General features: G+C 42.5%; 1 protein-coding gene across 1 annotated transcript in view; it reads left to right on the forward strand.

The window, feature by feature from the left end:
- Positions 1–228: 228 nt before the first annotated feature.
- MBOAT1 (membrane bound O-acyltransferase domain containing 1) overlaps positions 229–21,473 on the forward strand; it is a gene marked incomplete at its 3' end in the record, with an annotated part of 96,880 nt that continues 75,635 nt past the window's right edge. Inside the window, exon 1 of the mRNA XM_008589491.1 lies at positions 229–327. Coding sequence (XP_008587713.1) covers positions 229–327 — 99 coding nt within the window. The remainder of the gene's footprint in view (positions 328–21,473) is intronic.

Here is a 21,473-nt window from a genome sequence, read left to right on the forward strand (position 1 = left end):
GGGGGGAAGCGGGAAGCGGAGCGCGCCCGGCCCGGCCCTCCTCCCGCGCCCGCGGTCGCTGCGCCAACGCCAAGTTCGCGCCCCGGAGAGTCTGCGCCGGTTCGCGTCCCCTGCGAGCCGGGCGGCCGCGCGCCCCTGGGTGCAGCCGCCCACGAGCACCCGGGCGGGAGGACGCCGAGCAGAGCGGCGCGGGCCGGGGCCAGGGCAGCCGCCTCCTGAAGATGCAGGATGGCAGCGGAGCCGCCGCCGTCCAGCCTCGCCTACCGCACCACGGGCTCCACCTGCCTGCACCCGCTCAGCGAGCTCCTGGGCATCCCGCTGGACCAGGTGAGTGCGGGCGGCCGGGCCGTGGCGCGCCCGCGAGCTCAGGAGCCCCAACGCCCCGAGCGATCGCGGGCGAGAATGCTGGGGAAAGTGCCACCCACCTCCGTCCCTGTCACCATAGCACATTTTGCAGCTACAGACTGGACAGGTGGGCTTTATTCTATTTCCTTTCTTTGAGTTGGTGTTAGTGTTTTTCTCCTTATAACTGTGAAAGTACCGGTACACTCTACATGACAAGTTCGACTGAACGTTTTTTTTAAAAAAGTTGTGGACTGCCTCTTGTCCTTTAATGAAGTTTTGAGTAGTTTGATAAATAACTCCAATGTTTCTTCCGTCAGGGTAGTCAAGTCGTTATTATTATTCATTTAGATAACCCTACTTAAAAATAAGCCTGATTAATCTGTAGACTACAGTCTATAGATTTTGGATGAGAGACCTGGGGTTTGGACTTCAGCAGGGAGACTTGTTCAATCAGGGTGACAGTTGTTTTGCACCACGTGTGATACGCATCCGCAAGGGAGGAGTGACACACAAGGATTCTTTGGTCTTCCCGGAGCCTTAATTTATTCAGTCAGCTTTTCTTTGGGGTTGGAGGCTTCTGAGTAGGACAGGTTAGTGGGAGAAGAGCCCTGGTGAAGTTATTTGGACTGTCCAGGAATTGTCTGCTACCATTACAATTAAAAATGACAACAGTAATTCCTGGTAGGAAATCTTCCTCAGGGTTCGGGCTGTCTTACTCATTATCTTGTGTCTTTACGTGCTGCAGGCTACATCTGCCGAGTCCTTAGTGGTGACTCAATAAGTATATGTTGATTGGAATGGAGTTGGGCAGGGAACGCTGGAGGACGGCCCACTGCCCTCCCGTCTTATTTCATGCTCAGTTTTTGCCAGTCTTCCTCCTCTTCCTCTCACTAGTGTTCTTATTTTTCTTTTTTTCAGACAAGGGCATGTACCTGCTGCCCTTTGCACTCTCATTATTCTTTCAGCAATGAGGAAGTGAGACCTGGATGGTTGCCTTATGCACGTACTGTTGACCGAGCTGCCTTTCCACCTGGCTCGCTCTGAGCTCTGACTCTGATCTCCACCTGATCCACTGTCTTCTCATCAGTTGCAAAATCCAGTCAGGAACTCGGGAGAGGTCTCAGATGCGAAGGCACTTGTGCTTTTGTAAATTACCCTTCAGTTTGTAGTGAAGGTGGGAGAGACCCAGAGACCCAGGCAGCGGCAGACAAATTGCAAATTCTTTAGCTGAGAAACAAAATATAACACATAGCTGGATTTCCTTAAGGGGAGTTTACTTTGTACTTACCTCACCACCCCACATCAGAATTTATTTTAATTGCATTTTCTTTATTAAGCTACTTTGGAAACCTAGAGAGAAGAATCCAGGGAGGCTTTTTGTATGAAAAGAGATAAAAGACATAGATGGTTAAAGACCATGTCAAGTTGCGACTGGGAGGTGCTAGTGTAATGTTAGTAATGCATTTTAAGTGTGTCCACCCCCATTCCCAATCTCCTGGATTTCTGTAAAAGTAACCCCATTTTTTTTTTCCTTTTTGTCTTTTTTACTGACCGGTAACGGGATCGCAACCCTTGGTGTCGCGCCCGCACCGCCCTCAGCCAGTGAGCGGGAACCGGGAGGTGAGCGGGAACCGGTCTCCACATGGGATCCGAACCCTCGGCGGGAGCGCCGCCGTGCTCCTTGGGAGGTGAGCGGGAACCGGTCTCCACATGGGATCCGAACCCTCGGCGGGAGCGCCGCCGCGCTCCCAAGGGGCGCACTCTCCAGTGCGCCACCGGCCGGCCCAGTAACCCCATTTTTAACTTATAAAAAGGAACAAAGAGCTGTAGGGATGTTTAAGATTTGGAGGGAGGAAGGGATTTCTGGGATGCACTGAAGGAAAGATGTTGGAGATGGAGGGGAGGAGCCCCTGGGATCTCTTAGTTCTCAGGTCAGCCTGACCACCCTCCAGCTGGGGCCAGTTTGAGTGACTCGGTGGGGTGGGAGAGGCACTTACAGGGCAATGCCCCAGGTAGCTTATTTTAGGTCCATGGAACATCCCAAGCCGTAAATAATGTGGTTTGAGGCTTCACTGTAGCTTGAGAGTTTGGAAGCTTGGTGTGTTTCTCTCCTTAACATTTTTAAGACTTTTTAAGGGTCAGACTGATTTGGTGCAATTTCTGCTCTGCCAGCAAACTTCCTTTGAGATCACTGGCTGGTACTTTACCCTCTTGGAGCCTCAGTGTCCTCATGTGTAAAATGGGAGATGGTGATAAGACCTACATTTTGGGGTTGACATAGATGTAAAACCCATTTGGGGTTGATATAGATATAAAATGCCATACGTTAGGAAGGTCCTTTTATCAGACAGGGTCCTGGCAGGAAACAGAATTCAACTCAGTTGGTTGAAATGAAGAGACTTTAATGAATTATATACCTGTGGGCAGGGTTAAGGGAATCAGAAAGGATGCTGAGGTGCCAGACTGGGGGCTGAATGGGAAAGGGGAAGAAGTCCATTGCATGCTCAGTGAGAGCTGGACTCAACCCTGCCGGGATGCAGTGGGGAGGCGGAGAGAACCGCAGCCCATCCCTGTACCCCTGCAGCTCTTCTTCCTACCCCGCAGCCCTTCCCTCTCTTTCCAGTGCCCTGCCAAGGGTGTCTGGCCTGGGGTGCCTGGGGTGCACCTCCTGGGGCACAGACCAGAATGAGAAAGGTGGAGCCAGATGTGGCAGTCCTTTATAAATGTTTGCTCCTGTCCCATTAAAGAGAGACTTTTTGTTGGCCCGAGATATGCTCAAAATTATAATTATAGTCATAATTTTATATGTATAATTATAATTTTTATAATTATAAATTAAAGTTATAGAACATTGATCTCAATTTGCCCAAATAGTTCTTCATATACCATTAAGGAGGTTGAATCCTTTTCCTAGTGTCTTAACATTTCCTACATCTATTCATAATTTCTGATTGATTGCACTTCTGTGAATGTCTTTAGCCTCTGGGTCTCCCTGTGTCAAGTAGTTTATTATCTGTAAAAAACTGAAATATACACTGAGTGTTCTGCTTTGTGAGTGAAGAAGTCTTTCATTATTTTTCTTTTGATTCTTCCATTTTTCCATTGTGTTAACTTTGGGACACCCTTAAACAGGGTGCAATTATGACTATACTGAGGAAGAGTCTATGGTTCTTGTTTCTGTACTAGTCTGACATCCTCCTAAAGATATTAAATGTAAAATCTTATTTAATTAGAGGCGGATAGAGCATAGCAACCGGATACAGAGTATAGGAAATGGGCAATGACTTAAGGGCCCCCACAGGTGTTTCATAGATAAGTTTGTCGTAAACTGCATTTCTAAATAATGAGTCTATGTCCATTTGGCAAACATGGAGCTCCAGCAGTTAGCAGGATTATTCAAATACGAAGAGTCACTTAGAATAAATTAGGGAGAACTTCATTTTCCGTTTATGGGGAATTAAGGACTGGAGAGTTAATTTTTTTTTTTTTTAAATCATCTGCTCATGTCCTCTTCACTTTGTATTGGTGTGGAGTGTAACAAGATCTGCCTTTAAACTAACCATATAGCCTTCTAAGTTTGCAAGATTGACTCAACTACCAGAATGCATATGATGTTGACGTTGCTAGTTTGTGTGATTCATGGTTATGTGTTAAGAGCTGTGAAAGCTGAAAAGGAAACTGTTTCCAGGCTTCAAAGAACTTCTAATTTGGTGGTGGGGAATTCTGGATGCCAAGGATATTTGGACCTACTGGTACCCCCAAACTTTGTGTGTGTACATAAAGTATCAACTGAGTGTTAAGCCGAGATTCTTTGTGTGGGTTTAATTTTTCCCTCATGATTTAGTATCAGCAGAAAAAAAAAAAAAAAAAAAAAAAAAAAAAAAAAAAACGCAAAGGAAAGATAGACCAGGAAATAAGCCAAGAAATGATTTTGAGATTAAAGCAGTAAAGGTTTAGGACTATTAATGTAATGTTCCCTTGGCCATGCTTGGAAAGCTCAACCTTCAGTTCTCTTCTTATCTAAGTCTTACCCTTCGTAAAAAGCTCAGCTCACATTCCACAGTCATTATTAAATCGATTAAATATTTATTTAATGCTGTTAATGCCAGGTACCTGGCCACGTGGTAGAAATGTATGGAAGGGGGGTAAAATCAAGGTCTCCGTCCTGGAAGAGCTTATACACCATTAGAGGAGACAAAAGACCCATATAATATACAGGTGTGATATACAGTCAGCCCTCTGTATCCATGGGTTCTGCATCTGCAGATTCAACCAACTGTGGATCCAGGGGAAAAAATTAAAAATAACAATAAATAATATAAATAAAAAACCAATATAGTATAAGAACTATTTACATACCATTTACATTTTACTAGGTATTATAAGTAATCTAGAGATGATTTGATGATTTAAAGTATAGGGGAGGATGTGCATAGGTTATATGCAAGTACCAAGCCATTTTATATCAGGGACTTCAGCAGCCAGGGATTTTGGTATCACAGGGGTCCTGGAAACAGTCCCCCACTGATACCAAGGGACGACTGTGGTCACAGACCTGTGTAGTTGCTACACAGAGGTTTGTAGATGGTACCACGGTGGAGCAGAGAAGGGAAGTCCACAGGACATATTGGACTCATGTAGAATTTACTGTTCACATTTGATACAGTTTACATTTTACACCTGGTAAATGTTACCTTATATCGTTAGTTATCTTGCTGGGTTTGTGTGCTGAATTCCAAACTAATTTAAAGTCTTCTTGTGGTAGAGGTTTTATTCCTTATTGCATTCCTGGGAAATAGTAGGTGCTCAATAAATGTTTGTCATCAGTAACAATATGTGCCAATGTTAATGTTATAAATTATCAAACTTCACTGTATAGAACCTTGTTCGTAAAGTGGACAGTAGATCGGCCTTCACTGGGGAGAGGAAGCGTCCACCATCTAATGTTGCTGTTTTTGGTGCTGCCTCCAGGCTGTACCATTGGGTTTCTGACTTGAACAATCTGCTCTTCACCCAGGGACTTTCCAGTTTACCCAATTCAGGGTGGCAGTGAGCATATGGCAAGCCACAGAACATCAGTCCTGGAGAGAGCCACTTTGTTTTTCTTCTTTTGGGCTCAGTAGTTCATTCTACAAAGTCAGGTCTCTTTTCCCCACTTAATATTCCCATCATTGCCTGATATTGAAAATGATTGGCTTAGGGGAGGAAATTGATTTGGTTAGACCACAAACAACAAGAATGGAGTTTCTGTTGTGTTCCAGGGTTCCTAGTTCTGTGCTTGGCTGTGATGATTCACACATGAATAACGTAGTACTGACCGTCAAAGTGCTCACTTTAGGGTGAGGCAGGGACACACATCCCAAATAGCGGTGCTCATGTGTGGTACCTGAACCAAAAGCATTGGCCTCCCAGACTTGTTAAAAATGAACATTCTCTGCCTGGGTGCCCCTGTCGGCTACTCTGGGGACGGACTCAGCAATGGAAGGTTTAATGAGCCCTCCAGGTGTTTGTGATGTGCCCTTAAAGATAATTCTAAGCCGTCATTGTCCTAAAGTTTGAGAACCGCTGCTGTGCACAGATGGTTGGGACACAAATGAATCAAGCCCCTGGAGGCGGGATTGAGGGAGAGGCTCATTCTGCTTTGGGGAGAGGGATGAACTGTGGTTCTTAGAGAGCCTCTCATGCCTGAGGAGGGACATGAGTTGAGTCTTGAAGGATGAATAAGAATTTGTCAGGTTAAGTGGGAGGGCTATGCTGGGTAGAAAGAACACCATGTACAGAGGTGTGGAGTGTGAAATTGTGTGCTTCATTCAAGGAGCAAAAAGTCCACCAAAGGGGCTGGCTGGTGGGGTGCAGGTGTGTGGACTGCGGGGCTTTAGGTTGGAGAGGGCAGCAGAGCCCTGGTGAGATGTTTGCACTTTATTCTGCACACCAGGGGTCAGCAAACTTTTCCTACACAGGGCCAGACAGTCAATATTTTTGGCTTTGTGGGCTATACAGTGTTAGTTGCACCTACTCAACTCTACCATTGTAGCATGAAAGCAGCCGTAGATAATAAGTAAATGACTGAGCATGGGTATGTTCTCGTAAAACTTTACTTATATGGACATGGAAATTTGAATTTTGTGGAATTTTCACTTGTAATGAAATTTTCTCCTTTTGATTTTTTTCACAAGCCTTTAAAATTGTAAAACAGGTCTGTAGCATGCAGGCCACTCAAAAACAGGCAGTGGGCTGGATTTGGCTCAAATGGCCAGAGTTTGTCACCTCCTGCTGTGGACCAGTTTTCCTCAAAATATGGTGCTTGGACCATCATGCAGAATCTACTGCAATGGGTGTTTCTGGGATCTAGCCTTAGACCCACTTAATCTGGATATCAGAATGGGAGCTTCTGGGGTGATTCTCATGCCAGCTAAAGTTTGAGAACCATTACTACAGTCATCAGGGAGGCTTTGAAGGGCTTAGGTTGTGAAAAGATTCTCATTTTGTGGAGCGTTACAGGAGGTCATTATGGAAGGAGGAAGAGATGAAGGAGGGAGCATGGGTTTTGAGGCTGATGAAGGCTTAGAGATATCTTTATGGGGGAACAAGCTGGCCAGGGTCAATTTAATGGGTTGCTGATTATAATCAACCCATTGAAAACCATATATATTTCTAGAGGCACTGATGTGTGCCAATATGTGCTTTTTCTCTCTCAGCAGGTCCTTTGAGGAGCAAAAGTAAAACAGTCGGAAATTTTCAGAGCAGGTTGTTGGAAAGTTAAGTACGGGTGTTGAAGAATGCTGGCAGGTGGTCGGAAGTGAGAGAAGTGAAAGGAGAAACATCTAGAGGCGGGGGGACTTGGAGGAGCGGGTGCACAGGGAGGGAGAGCTGGAGGGCTGGGATATTTGAGTGGAAGATTTGTGGTGAAGCTTTTCTGGGTGACGATGAACATCAGGGTGTGGATGTGAGACTAGGGGGAAAGTCAGTTCAGTGTAGCAAGCCCAGGGACTGGGCTTTGGACAGATTGTCCTTTTGAACATTGAAGCTGCCCAGGTGAATTTAGGGATTTGAGGTGGAGAAGGAGACTATGAGGTACCTAAGATCTCCAGGAATGTGGAAGAGTCACCAGAGGTTGGTGGATTCTGGCAGCAGAAAGAAGGACCAGAGCGGGGGCTCGCTCTGCTATCAGGCGCTCAGCTCAGCAGAGTCTGGGCAGAGTCTAGACGGAGGAAAGGTTTTGTATAAGGATGATGGGAGAAAAATGGTCCAAAGCAGCAGTGGGGATCTGGAAAACACCGACCTGCCCCTCCCGACTTTGACTTGTGTTGTGCTGGTAAGTGGGAGCAGAGGGTGGGCTTTGAGGAGGTCAGCAGAGGGAGGGACGGAGCGAGGGGGACGAAGTCAGGATGCGCACAGGGATGCAGTTGAGAATGGAGCTTGCACGCTGGCCATGAGGGCTGGGGACGTGCGGGAGGGGTCCAGGGAGGGAGAGGTGGCCCCCTGCGGTCCCAGAGTCCACGGACTGACCCTGAGCTCTGCAGTCTTTCCTGGAGCTGCACGTTAATGTGGTGGAAAGTTCCTTTGTGGTTCTGAAGAGATTGCTGTCGGAAGGTTAAAGGCGACTTTTGGAAGCAGCCTGGGAGCACTGAATATGTGAATGTGGACTGTGAGGTAGCCCCAAATTCCAAACACTTGGAGAGGACAGGATGGTGGAGTTGGGGACTGTCCCTCAGCTCAGCCCCTCCACTTGCACACACGAGCCGGAGGATGAGAGTGTCCACTCTAGGGGACTCTGGGTCAGTTCAGGAGGGGGCCTTGCTCTAATGGGAAGTGCTGGCTAGTGTCACAGACTGGTGGCTTGATTTGACAGTAATTGAAGGGAGGGTGGGTGATCACCACTGTGGCCGTATACTCCATGGCATCCAAAGCAGAGGCCTACTGTAGCCTGGAGCGTTAGCCTTCCTGTTATGAACAAAAGGTGGTTCTTCAGAGCCTCACCTGAGTTTACCTACCTGGCTTAAGGACACCAACAACTCCATATACTGAATGCTTATGCTACCAGCACTCAGCCAGCTGCTCTGTCTATATCTTATCAATTCATTGGTATCACAATACTGAAAGTTATTCCCAAAATTTTAAGAGAAGAAACAGTCCCCCAGGGCTTATGTCACTTGCATGCAGTCCCACAGCTGTGGAGGCAGGACTTGAACCCATGACTGTTGCCAGAGGCTGCGTTGCTATTCACTGCATTGTGTCCGGCCACTGTTTCCCTGTGCACTGTACTTTCACCACAGTGGACTGTGTATTTCCTGTTCCTCAAATACAGTGTGTCTTCCACAACCTCCAGCTTCTGTTCACATACTTCCTTCTCCTAGAGCATTAGTACAAAGCTGGGTCCTCAATTCCTGTTTTGAGGCCGCACCCTAAGATCACCTCTTCCTGTCCTGCCGTCTTGACAGCCTGGCCCTCCCTCTCCCCAAGGGAGAAATGGATCCCTTCTTTCTCTCTCTTTCTCCATAGCACCCTGTCCGTACTCTACTGTGCCTCTTACCTTAAGTCTTAGATGTTTATTAGTCTTTCTGCTCTCCTGACTCTGAGAGGCTTCTTTTAATAGTTAGGTGTGTTAGTCCATTTCTGTTGCTTATAACAAAATACCTGGAACTGGGCAATTTATAAAGAAAATGAAATATATTGCTTATAGTTTTTGAGGTTGGAAAGTCCAAAGTCCATCTGGTGGTGGTGACAGCAATCCAGAGGTCTCACATTGCAAGATGGTGGTAGCAGAGAGCAGAGACACTCTCTTCTCTCCTCCTTTAAAGCCCTCAGAACCACGCCCCTGACCACCATTATTAATCCATTCACTATGGCATGGTCCTACAATCTTATCACCTCTTCAAGGCCCCACCTTCAATTAACATAATAGGATTTCACACCCTCTTAACAGTCACAGTGAAGGACAAGTGACTAATACATGAAAGTTGGGGGAAACAACTTTGCTTCAGTGAGTTTTGCAGAGACATTAGTCAATTCACTACATTAGGTAAACACTGAGCACTGTATGCTAAATATTGGGCTAGAAGGGGATGGAGACATTAATGAGGATCTGTGCCTCCTAGGAAACAAACCTGTACACACTTGTTAAACTGTTGTATTATGTGTAAACCCTTGTCATAGAGTACAATGTGCAGTGCTCCAGGGCACGTGTGCACATACCACTGCCCTGGGGCCTCAGCACCTCTGGGCCTCCCTGAGAAGGTGCTGGGGGAAAACTTCCTGGGAGCAGCTGCTTTAGGAGGAGAAGGGGAACGTGTGTGTTGGGGGCAGGGGGAGCACAGGGGCCAGGTGGGGCAATCAGAATATTCCAGGAAGAAGCAGCTGTTGAAGCTGAGACTACAGAGAAGAGTAACATTCTTTGTGGGCAGTAACAACTATCAAAGAACAAAATTTCAGCAACTGAGTTTAAAGACCTAGGACAGCATCCTGTCTGTAAAATAGAAAGACACTCTGATGAGCTGAGCAGAGGGGTTGGCTTTATAGGCAGAAAAGGCTGAAGAAGGCAGAGACAAGGAACAAGAAGGGACTGGTCGTTTCAGAAGTCCTCATAGGGCTGCCTTATCATGCCAGCTTAGATAGACTGGGCTTTTTCTATTGGTTGCTGTGAGTCTTCTGTGTTTTGGAAAACTGGCCCTTTTTAATGTTCAGTTTGATTATGCTGCACCTAGCATGAGTGACTCCATTCTGGTTTGGTCTGGTCTGTTGAGGCCTAGTGTAGGAGCTCGGTTCAAAACAACAGCCTCCCATACATTTGATTTAATACCACTAAGGATGAATCTTAGTCATTTTTGCATGCCTAGTACAAAGTAGGAACTAAAAACGAGTTTGTTGAGTTGAAATGGAATTGAAATGGAATTTTATTTACATTCTTGGATTGAAATGAATGGCTACATTAAGATAAAATTGTGAACCAGTTGTTTCACCAACTGAATTACAACGAACCAGGTTAAGCCTGCTTATTATTTGGAACCTGAATTTTAGATTGAATAGACCTAATTTCTAATTTGAAAGGTAATTCATGGCTCAGTTGCTGGTAGTTAAATGTTAATCTTGGGTTGTTTAAATATAACATACTCTGTTCCCATTTTCATCGTGTGAAGTTAATATACTCATCACTTGCAGTTATAAATGCAGATATTAATATCACTTTTTGGGCCAGTTGTCTCAGATTTGTGAGAACAACATGTAGAAGTTTGCTTTAGCAGCCTAGAGTCAAGTCGTACATATAAAAGATGCCATGTATCTGAGTACTCTTGAGAATTCTGTAGTATGGCCTCCAAATTACATTTATAGAGAATAATTCCATGAAAAGATTATATCTAAAAAGATATAATCTGGAAATATCTTTTGTACCAGTGGTTTGTGAAAAGAATTCAGTGTGTGTCATTTAGTAACAGTGGTTGTGTGCTTTTCAGAGGCTTTCTATTTTAAGTAAGTCAGCCCTTTCAGTAAACAAGATAAAGGGAAAACTTGCTGCACTGTTATTAATGACAATTTCTCGTGGTTTGCCAGGATAGCCCAAGGACAGAGAGTAATCAGTGGGAAAAGTAACTTCAAGTAGTTTATATTAGTTAAAAATGTGCTTTATTTAAAGACTGCTGTTCCTTTGGGCTTAAGAAATGTGACCATCTGCAAGATGAACTCATTAACCCATTTGTAATGCGGTTTTACTTATCCAAAAAAAATGTGCACTTGGTGAATCATTTACCAACTTCCTTGTAATAGTCGAGCTCTGCTTGTAACTTCTTAAAGTTATTAGGTTAATCTTTTGTGCATTAGTAATATCGATCTGATTTGAGGTATTGTTTTGAAAGTTCACAGTAGCCTTAATGCAATTTAAAAATGTTGAATTAAAATTTCTGGGCTGATATTGCTGTGGATTTCCCAATCATAATATTATTATAAATATTCCATTCTGAGGCTTATTTACCAAAGCAACACGAAGTTCTAGCCTAATTTGGAAAAGAGCAAGGGTACATTTGAAAAGTTTGTACTCTGTTTGTTGTAAACTCTTATTTCAAACAAGGAATTAAAAGAAAAAAATACTGGGCTCCCCCTGCCCCAATTTTGTCTCATTCATCCATTCTCTAGTTCTGACTTGAAATACATAGCACAAAGTTGCTAAGGTCTAGAGGAAGTTGCTAAATTCAAAAGTCATTTTGTGACATTTCATGAAGTGGTTTAACTGTGAGTGTCACTGGGTTGAGACTTCTTTGTTCTTAAGACTTTTTTTTTTACTGGAATTATTATTATTATTATTTTGCTCTCTGTTTTTATTTTATTTTATTTAATTATTACCTTTTAAAATTTTTATTGATTTTTTTAAACAAAAAGGGGTCACAAAAATCATAACAATTCCTTGATCTTGTTAAGATGGGTGAACAGATACGATGTTGATGGTGGGGAGAGGGGAGAAGGAGGAATTGCTAAAAGGACACAGAATCAACTACATTGTATATTGATACATTATAAGAAAAAAAAGAAAAAGAAAAACATGAGAGTGGACAAAATCAACCAATGAGATTGTATACAGTCAAACAGACCTGGTTTTTGAATCTTAGATCTGTCATTCACTTCAGAAAAAAAAAAAAAAAAATCTATTATTCACTAAAAATAAATAAATAAATAAATTTTTTTTGGTTTTTACTTTATACAGATATAGTTTGTTTTTTTTTTCCTTTTTGTCTTTTTTTGTAACCGGCAATGGATCGTAACCCTCAGTGTCGCTCCCGTACCGGACCGGGACCGGCAACAGGATCGCAACCCTCGGTGTTGCATCTGCCCCTCGCTCAGCCAGTGAGCGAGCGGCCGGTCTGTATGTGGGATCCGAACCCTCGGCGGGAGCGCCACCGCGCTCTCAAGCAGTGCACTGTAGCAGTGTGCCACTGGGCCGGCCCTCAAGTTATTTCTTATGGAGATAAGCGTATAATCCCTGGCTGGAAACACTGTTTTTAGTGACCTTCAGGCAATAAATTAACACTGAGAATTTTTATGAACTATTTAGTCCTTCATAAAGTGAAATGTTACCCCTGTTGTTATATTCTGACTTCTCTTATGAAGCAGGGAGTTTCCACAGGGATTGTATACTTTTATTTATCTTGTTATTTCGATATAGTTTAAAAAATTAGCTTACTGACTAGGTAGCATATGCACTTAGTATCAGAGTCACTTAGTATCACAAGTAGAAAAGGGGATATCATGAAAGATCAGTCTCCCTCCCCTCCCTGCACACCCGCCTTTTCCAGCCGGCCAGCTCTTGCCCCACTGGCAGCCCCAACTGTATCCTTTCAGAGATAGTTTATAGCTACATGTGCCCAGAATCTTTCTGTCTGTTTTCTGACACAAGTGAGAGTGTATGATTCTTACAGTTCTTGTTTTTTGGTTTTTTTTTTTTTAACTTAACAGTGTCTCTTCAGGATTGATTTGTATCTGCACGTACAGAGCTCTAGTGACATTTGACTTCCTTTCTGCCTTTTCTGAAAGCGTACTTCCTGTTCTTCCAGGGATGGCCTTGTCCTTTAGCAAATGCTGAACTGCTGGAGTTAGGGCAGTGACAGGGCTGGCAGGGGAATGCAGAGAGCTCAGAATAAGTATAAGAATACTTCACTGTAAGAATACCTACAGTGGGACATAGGAGGGGAGGAACAATGAGCTTGGCAAAGGCAGACAACCTGGGGGGTTGTTTCCAGTGTCCCCTGAGATGGAGAGAAATGACTCAGGACAAAGGTGTGAGGACCTTCAAGAGTCCCTCAGACACCGGGCATCAGAGATGAAAAGGGCTCTGCCTCTAACTGGCCTGTGGCAGTGCACTTCTCTGGATTTCTTGATATTTCCATCTGCTGAAAACGAAGCTCTTTAAGACCAATTCAGCTCTGGGATTCTGAGACCTTCAATGATAGCACAGAGGTGTTGGTTTTAGATCGCAAAAAAACACTTTTTGAGGGTAAGGACCATAGCCAAGTTTTCTTTCCACTTTTCAGTAGACAACTAAAGGGACTGTAGCTGTGCTGTATTATTTTATTTCTTATTTCTCCAAAAATAATGCGTGCATTTTGGTGCATGTTGGCAGATGTGGATTGGCTGACGTGGCTGTCATCTTTCTTTCACCTCCTTATTAGAGTAAGGCCAGAACGCCTTAGAAATGTGCGTCTTTTTCTCTGGAAAGAAGATCATGTCAAGAAGAGCTTCTATTTCTTGTCCACTAGGGATGTTGAAGTGTTTAGCTTCCATTTGCCATTCTAAAAGATAATTGCCTATTTCTTCCAAACAGTAAGTGTTAACTTAGCTGTACATTATTTAATAAAAGGGAAGCAAATCAACATTTCTATGGAATTATATTCAGAGAGCCATTTTATACAAACTGTGGAAGGAAGGAAAAAAGGTTTTTTTTTCTTTTCCCTTCTCTCCCTCCCTTTTTCTCTCTCTCTTTGTTCTTTTTTTCCTCCCTCCCTTCTTTCCTTCCTTTGTTTTTCATGTATGGGGACTGGGACGTAGTTAACAAAAAGGATGTTGTAAAGACTGTCTTACATTTTTTTTTTTTTTGCACTTTATCTTTTAGATAAAAGATACACTTTTATCTTTAGAGATATCTCTATCCAATTGCCAGTTTTGTTATCTTAGTTTAAAAGAAGGGCAAAATGAGGCTGTAAACTAAAAACAATAATTTCATCAAGATATAGGGTGGGGCTCTGGTTCATCATAACAGTGAATAATGAATGATGGCTGTGGATCTTAGTTGAAATAGCAGAGAGAATTTGAAGGAAGCTAGTGCGCTATAAAACGATTTAGAAATTGACCATTTATGACTTTTCGTGATAACTGAAGAAAACATCTTTTTTGTACTTGGCAACCTTCGGACATTTATTAGAGTAATATGTGTCTAGATTTAGTTCTCTGTCGCAAAGTTTCTATAATTGGAGAAATTAGAAAAGACTAAGAAAAATGGTGATAAGAACAAATAACTAGTCTACACATCTGCTGTCTCCCTCTGCGAGAGAGCTGTTTTCCCTCATGAGGTGTCTCCTTTCAGAGGTTTAGGAGGGATCCTGCCTTCAGGAAATGTCTTATCTTTACGCAGCGCCCCCATTTCTTTCTTCCACCTCTCCTTTCTCAGCCTGCTTTGTCCGTGCCCAAGCTCTAGGATGGAGCCCCAGGGCAAAGTCAGCTGGGGGGTTGCTTGCCTCTGATTTCTGCTTACTCGCATTTCTGGCTTCTGAGGAATTTAGGTTGTGCATGAAAATGACCAGCACATCAATATATACTCATGTTTAGCTTAATATAGGTATAGGTGGTTATGCGTAAAAATATTTATAGATATGAGTATATTCAAGGGTTAGCATGCACACACATACCTACACACGCACACGCATGCACACACACACACACACACACACACACATTTCCTTGCTTTGTCAGCTTAGAAGGTCTATAAGAAGTGACCTTCCACTAGCAAAGAGTACAACTAAGCCTAGATCTTGGTTTCTAAGACCATTCTCCAATAAAAGAAACTAATAAAAGTGCTCTTTGGAGAAATGGCTGATTCTAGGACTAGACCAGGAAATATACACCATGAGCCTGGAACATTTTGTAGTGCCAGAAAGTATGGAAATACTCAAACAGCAACAAAACTCATCATGATAACGATATGTCAAGTGGATAGTATGTTCCAGTGGCCAAAGCTGGAACAATTTGAGCAGGAAAATAAATAAAGAAGTGTTAGATTATAGAAGCGTAGATTAAATGAAAAAGTATAGATTATAGGTGTATAATCTATAGACTGTAAAATAACTCATAAAATAACTCAAAGTATAAAATAAACATCCATAAGTTCATACTGATATAAATAAATGATTGAATAAGTAAGTAAATGGAGAAAGATAGACAAATCATCCTGCAGAAGAATTCCAAATAATTATGCAGATACTCCACCCTTAAGAATATGGAGCATAGGGCCGGCCCGGTGGCGCACTGGATAAGTGCGCCGCTTGGGAGGCGCGGCGGCGCTCCCGCCCGAGGGTTCGGATCCCACATGCAGACCGGTTCCCCTTCACTGGCTGAGCAAGGCGCGGGAGCAACACCGAGGGTTGCAATCCCGTTGCCGGTCCCCGGTCCGGTACGGGGGCAACACTGAGGGTTGCGATCCGTTGCTGGACACGGAAAAAGACAAAAAAAAAAAAAAAAAAGAATATGGAGCATAACTCTGCGCTCCTCAAATGTGGGCTGTGCATAGTGACTTCCTTCCAGAGTACAGTATGGAAAGGGGGTGGGGAGAATCACTTTACAACGGAGAAACTTGGCAAACGCTCTCTCGACCAAGTGATCAGGGGTAAGATCAAAAGTGATAACCATGTTGATAGTACGTTACCCTTAATATGAGGTGGTGGAGATGGCACTTTACCTTTGTGACCTTTCTTGCAAAAACCCGTAACCCCTAACCTGATTATGAGAAAACCATTGGACAAATCCCATGGAGAAAAATACCTGATCAATGCCTTTCAAAACTGTCAAACAAGGAAAATTTGAGGTGTCACATCTGAGAAGAGCCTAAGGAGACATGACAACTAAATGTAGTGTGGGACCTGGAAGAAAAGAAGGCGTCAGGTAAAACTGGGATAAGTGTACCATACTAATGCAAGATGTTAATAATAGGGGGAACTGGTTGTGGAGTATGTGGGGACTGTCTGTAGTATTTTTGTAATATTTCTGTAAATCTAAAACTATTGTTAACATAAAGTTTATTTAAAAACTGATGCCTCGGGGCCGGCCCGGTGGCGCACTGCTACAGTGCGAGGTTTTGGATCCCACATACAGACCGGTTCCCGCTCACTGGCTGAGCGAGGTGTGGGAGCAACACCGAGGGTTGCGATCCCGTTGCCGGTCCCAGTCCGGTACGGGCGCGACACTGCAGGTTGCGATCTGTTGCCGGACACGAAAAAGGACAAAAGGGAAAAACAAAAACAAAAACAAAAACTGATGCCTCAGTCAAGCTAGGCATTTATAATTAATATTAATTTACTGCACATTATTAAATGGCTAGAATAGATAGAATGTTCTCAACACAAAGAAATGATTATGTTTTGTAATAATGAATATGCTAATTATCCTGATTTGATCATCGCACATTGTACGCAGGTATCGGTATTCAACTCTGTATCCCTCAAATATGTATAATCAATTACATTTCAATAAAAAAATAAATAACATGATGCTTTTTATTTTTAATATGAGATCACTAGTTATGCTATATCTGTGAACATTGAGCTTACTCTATTGTTGGAAATGGATGTTGGGACCAGTATTTTTTCAGAGAATATTCTAGTCGGGAGAATGGAAGGTTAACATGCAGTTATACTGGTATATGTTTGTGCTTAGGTTTACTTCATTTTAATCTTATCATTATTAAAATCTTTGTATGCCTCCTCAGTCAATTTCGGTAATAATGTAAAGGACTTTTGGTTCATCTTGAATCTTCAGGCTCATCATTAGGTAATTTTCATGCATGAATAGTTGTTTAATAAGAGAGAAATATTTCTTTCCCCACAACATCAAACAGAGCCACACCCAAGGGAAACTCTCCATGAGTTTACCACTGCTCGCTGAGAGTCTCTCATTAAGTTACAGCCTTTTAAATGCTATTTTGCCTCTCAGTTCTCCATTCAGTCTCTCCTTATTACTGAACCATTCTAAGCATGTATTATTTAAGCCACAAGAATTCATACAAAAATCTGCTTGTAAGGAATTATGGGGTTGGTGAGAGCTGAATAAAAGCAGACAAAACTTCAGACCCAGGCTGTATAATTGAGGTTTGGGTTTGCTCCTAAGATCTGTCCTTTGAAACTCACGTTGCTCCATGACAGTGGGCAGAAAACTGGAACAGGACTATGAAGAGCTGGATTCTAGCAAGTATTTATTAGGTGTGTGACCTTGGGCAGGCTATTTAATCTTTCTGAGCCTGATTCCTTATCTGTAAAATGAGTTAATTACACCTACATTTAGGGTTTGTTGTGAATATCAAATGAGGTGGGTGATCCATGGGAAATTTAGTAAGCTGTTTAGTCCACACATGGGTATGTTTTGGCTATGATTTCCCCATTGTCAGCCCCACCACATTTTTGAAGCCAACAGGGAAAAAGGCTTCATTGTGGCAGCACTGAACTTAAGAAATACCCATTGCCTGTCTTGTGGGAGTTTACTTTCTAATGGTCTTAGTTGGACAACTGTCTTTCTTTGTTGAAATATGTTGGATTCAAACATGTTCTTTTTTTATTGCCTTAATTAATTAGTTTTATTTTATCATTATACAAGGTTAAATATGTTCTTGAGACTACCTTAATGAATGGATAGAATGCCTGGCAGTGAGGAGGGTGTGGGTTGTGTTTGGAGGGGAAGTTTGGTTTTCAGTTAGCGTCTGGGAGAGAAAGAAAAGGCTCAACTTGGGGGATAATGAGAGGGTGAGGTGACTTGAAGTATTTCAAGGCAGAAAAGATGGGATAAAGATATGGATGACGGATGGAAAGAAACATTTTTTTTTTTTTATTGTAGTGACATGGGAGGGTGGAAATCTAAGCTGAAATGCAAGTAAGTTTAGCAAGTAGGTACCCAGGAAGTGTGAAAGAACATTGCAAAGGAATGAGTCTTTTTTATCAAGTAAACAGTACTTATCACTGAAATGTTAGAGTTGTTGGTTTGGGTGTGTTCATAGCTACCAGAGTGGCTTTGCTTGTGGGAATATTAAAAGAAAAAATCGATTGTCTTCTTAAACAGACACTGAGCCACAATTTTTACTTATTTTCCAACCTGTTGGATGTATAAAAGATATAACTTCTATTTCTTTCAATGAAAAGGCAAATACAGCTTAATTCCTGCAGAGGTGTGGGCCATAGGTATACTTATTTATTCTGTCATATGCGAATATTTCTACCTTCAATTCTGGTCTTAGTGCTGATCTAGTTACAAGTAAGACTTTTTGAATTCAGTGCTTCCTATATTACTATATTGTGCTAAATACTGCACACAGATTATCTCATCTAAGCCACATAGCAACCGTATGTGGTAAGAAATAACATTCCCTATAAAAACCCCAGAGGGTTAGTGACTTATGTGAGATCCTATGGCTGGTCAGCAGGAGAGCCAGGATTTGGATCTAGGCAATGGCACCAAACTGTGGACTCTGATTCACTCCTGTATTTTATGCCTATGGGTATTAAGAACAGCCTCAAAGCAGGGATGATTCTGAGAATCTTTGGGTAAATCAGGGAATGAATCAGATTACTAAATAGTTTTCCAACTGCCCTGTTTGGCTTGTCCATTGTGGTAAAATGACCCAGGGGACTTGTTTGCTCTCTTGTCCATAGCAGGTGATGTTGTGGCAAGGCAGATGGCCACAGCAGTCCACTCTGTGCAGGTCAAGTCATAACTCTGTCAGGTGTTTTGTGGCTTAAAGATGGGCGTCAGCTTTTAGATGGGACATTAACAAACTGAGGTGTGACTGAAGGAAGGTAAGCAAGAAAGTATGTGGCCTTGTGAGTGTTTCATATGAGTAGAGATTGTTGGAGCAAGAGGAGATGTTTAACTTAACAGAAGAAAAGCCTTAGATAAGATATGATTGCAGTTTTCAGACATTTGAAGAGAATAATTATGCTGTATCCTCAGCAGAATTAAGCCCAAGGGACCAAAGCTTTAGGGAAGTAGCTTTCAACTTGTCATAAAATAGAGTTCCTTATTGAAGAGAGTTGGGTAGATCAATTGTGATCTGTGTTGGAGTTCATGAGTCACCCATACCTGATAGTGTCCAAGTGGAGACTGTCTGGTGATGATTGTCATCTACAGGAGCCACTCCCTTCTGACTTGACATCTCCACCTGCCTGCCCTTAGTTCTGCTGCTTATTTGGCTGCCAGTCCACAGTGATTTCTGTATTAGTATTATTTGACAAATAGGTCAGTGGTTTAAGGAGTGATCTTTCTCAATGGGTGTTTAAGGATAGAAGGATCCCTAAGTGGTAAGAAGTAGAGAAATGGTTAGATTAAATTATGGTGTATTCAAATTATGGACTCAATTGTTAAAGAAAATGAGGTCAGATGGAAAGGGTCCATCATGCTATGTAAAAAGGGCAAGTTGTAGAACAGTGTGTATACTAAGATCCCACATCCGATTGGAATAAAAAAACAACTTTATCTTTATTCCTTTCTATTTATCCATCTATTTATCTACCTAGTTCTTGAATGATAGTCACCAAAATGTAGACAGAGTTCACAGTGACCTTGACCCTCTCAATCACCGAGATTTCTGAGGAAGATGAAGGAGACTTTTGCTTTTTAATCTTCACATCTGTATTTTGAAAAATAAGGATAGTATTTTTGTATTTAGAAACTTAAAAGAAATAGCTTTCACGATAGGCAAGATATTGTTACTGAGCAAGCGTTGGCTGCCTGATGTGCACAGAAGCCAACACCATGGCATCCCAGATTAAAGAGGGGCTTTATTTGCTAGGTCGACAGGCATGGAAGCAGGCAAAACACTTCAAATTTTCTTCCCAAACCAGGGACTGAACAGGCTTTTAAAGGGCCATTAGGTAAACCTGATTGGCTAGCTCTAAATCAGGCCATATGACTGGACAGTAAGGTATTGGCAAGTCAGTTCCAATTTAGACCAAGTGTGATAATGAGGCAACACTGATTGGCTGGGTCTGAGTCAGGTCGTATGACTCAGGCAAGGGCTGATTGGCTGATGAGAGCTGAGAGTCTATTGGCTGGGATTGAATCCTGTCCCTTGGTGGAGGATTTTCGGGTTCCTGTGGTGCCTGAGGTATTTGGGAAGGCAAGGTCCTTCCCTTCTCTGCTCATGCTAAGCTTATTCTCTGCAAGAGAACTTGTAAAACAACTTAAAATAGAGAAATAGAATTATTTTCAGCCAGTTTAATTAGTTTTACATGGTTATAATATGGAGTCAACCTAAGTGTCCATCGATGGATGAATGGATAGAGACAGTGTGGTATATATACACACTGTGGTGTATATGCACGGTGCAATAGTATAGTTTTTTTAAAAAAGGAAATCCTGTCATTTACAACATGATAACATGGATGAACCCAGAGGACATTATGTTAAATGAAATAAGCCAGGCACAGAAAGACAAGGGCCTCATGATCTCGCTCACATGTGGAATCTTTAGATGTTGAACTCAGAAGTAGAGAGTAGGATGGTGATTACATGGGGCTGGCGGATGCGTGGCACTGGGGAAATGTTGGTTAAAGGATGCAAAATTTCAGTGAGATAGGAGGAATAAGTTCAAGAGATCTTCTGTATAACATGGTGACAATAGCAGTTAATCACGATGTATTGTATACTTGAAAATTGCTAAGGGAGTAGATTTTAAGTGTTCTCACCACAAATAAATGATAAGTACGGGAGGTAATGCCTATGTTAATGATCTCAATTTAGCCATTCCACAATGTATACATATTTGAAAACAGCATGTTGCATATGATACATACAATTTTTTTTTGCCAATTTAAATTTTTAAAAATAAATTAAAATAAATTAAAAAAGTGACTTGGCTCTGACCAATAGGCTGTAGAATTTGTATTAGTTTTATGGAGGTGGTGAGAAAGCTCCTAGAGTATCAACTGAAAAGAAAAAAAGAAAAAAAAGAAAGAGTTTTAGGACACAAAGGAATGAAGTAATGGTGTGGAGAAGCTGACCAGGACCTGTTGGTGCATAGTGGAGTGAATGTGGGAGGGGCAGGATCTAGAGCTTGGCCAACTGAGGGCACGGGGAGAAGGTCCCCTCCACCCAGAAGGTGGAGGGTGGGCTCAAATCACTTCAAGGAGGCGTGAGGTTCTCCTGCCTAACATCCTTGGCTTTGGTTTTTTGTTTGACTGAAGAATGCCGGGTGAAAATGTGAAAATTAATTTATCAGTATTTATTATTCAGAAAGAGCCAAGTAAATGGGAGCGATCACATGGTGGGATGGGCCTCAAAGTGTCCTAAAGACTAAGGCATCCTGAGATGTGGTGTCCATGGCTTAAAACATCGATTTCCTTACAGCGATCTCTGTCAGAATCACCATGGCAGCTTTAAACACATGGATTCCT

Source organism: Galeopterus variegatus, unplaced genomic scaffold, assembly GCF_000696425.1.
Source record: "Galeopterus variegatus unplaced genomic scaffold, G_variegatus-3.0.2 Scaffold5477, whole genome shotgun sequence".
NCBI lineage: Eukaryota > Metazoa > Chordata > Mammalia > Dermoptera > Cynocephalidae > Galeopterus > Galeopterus variegatus.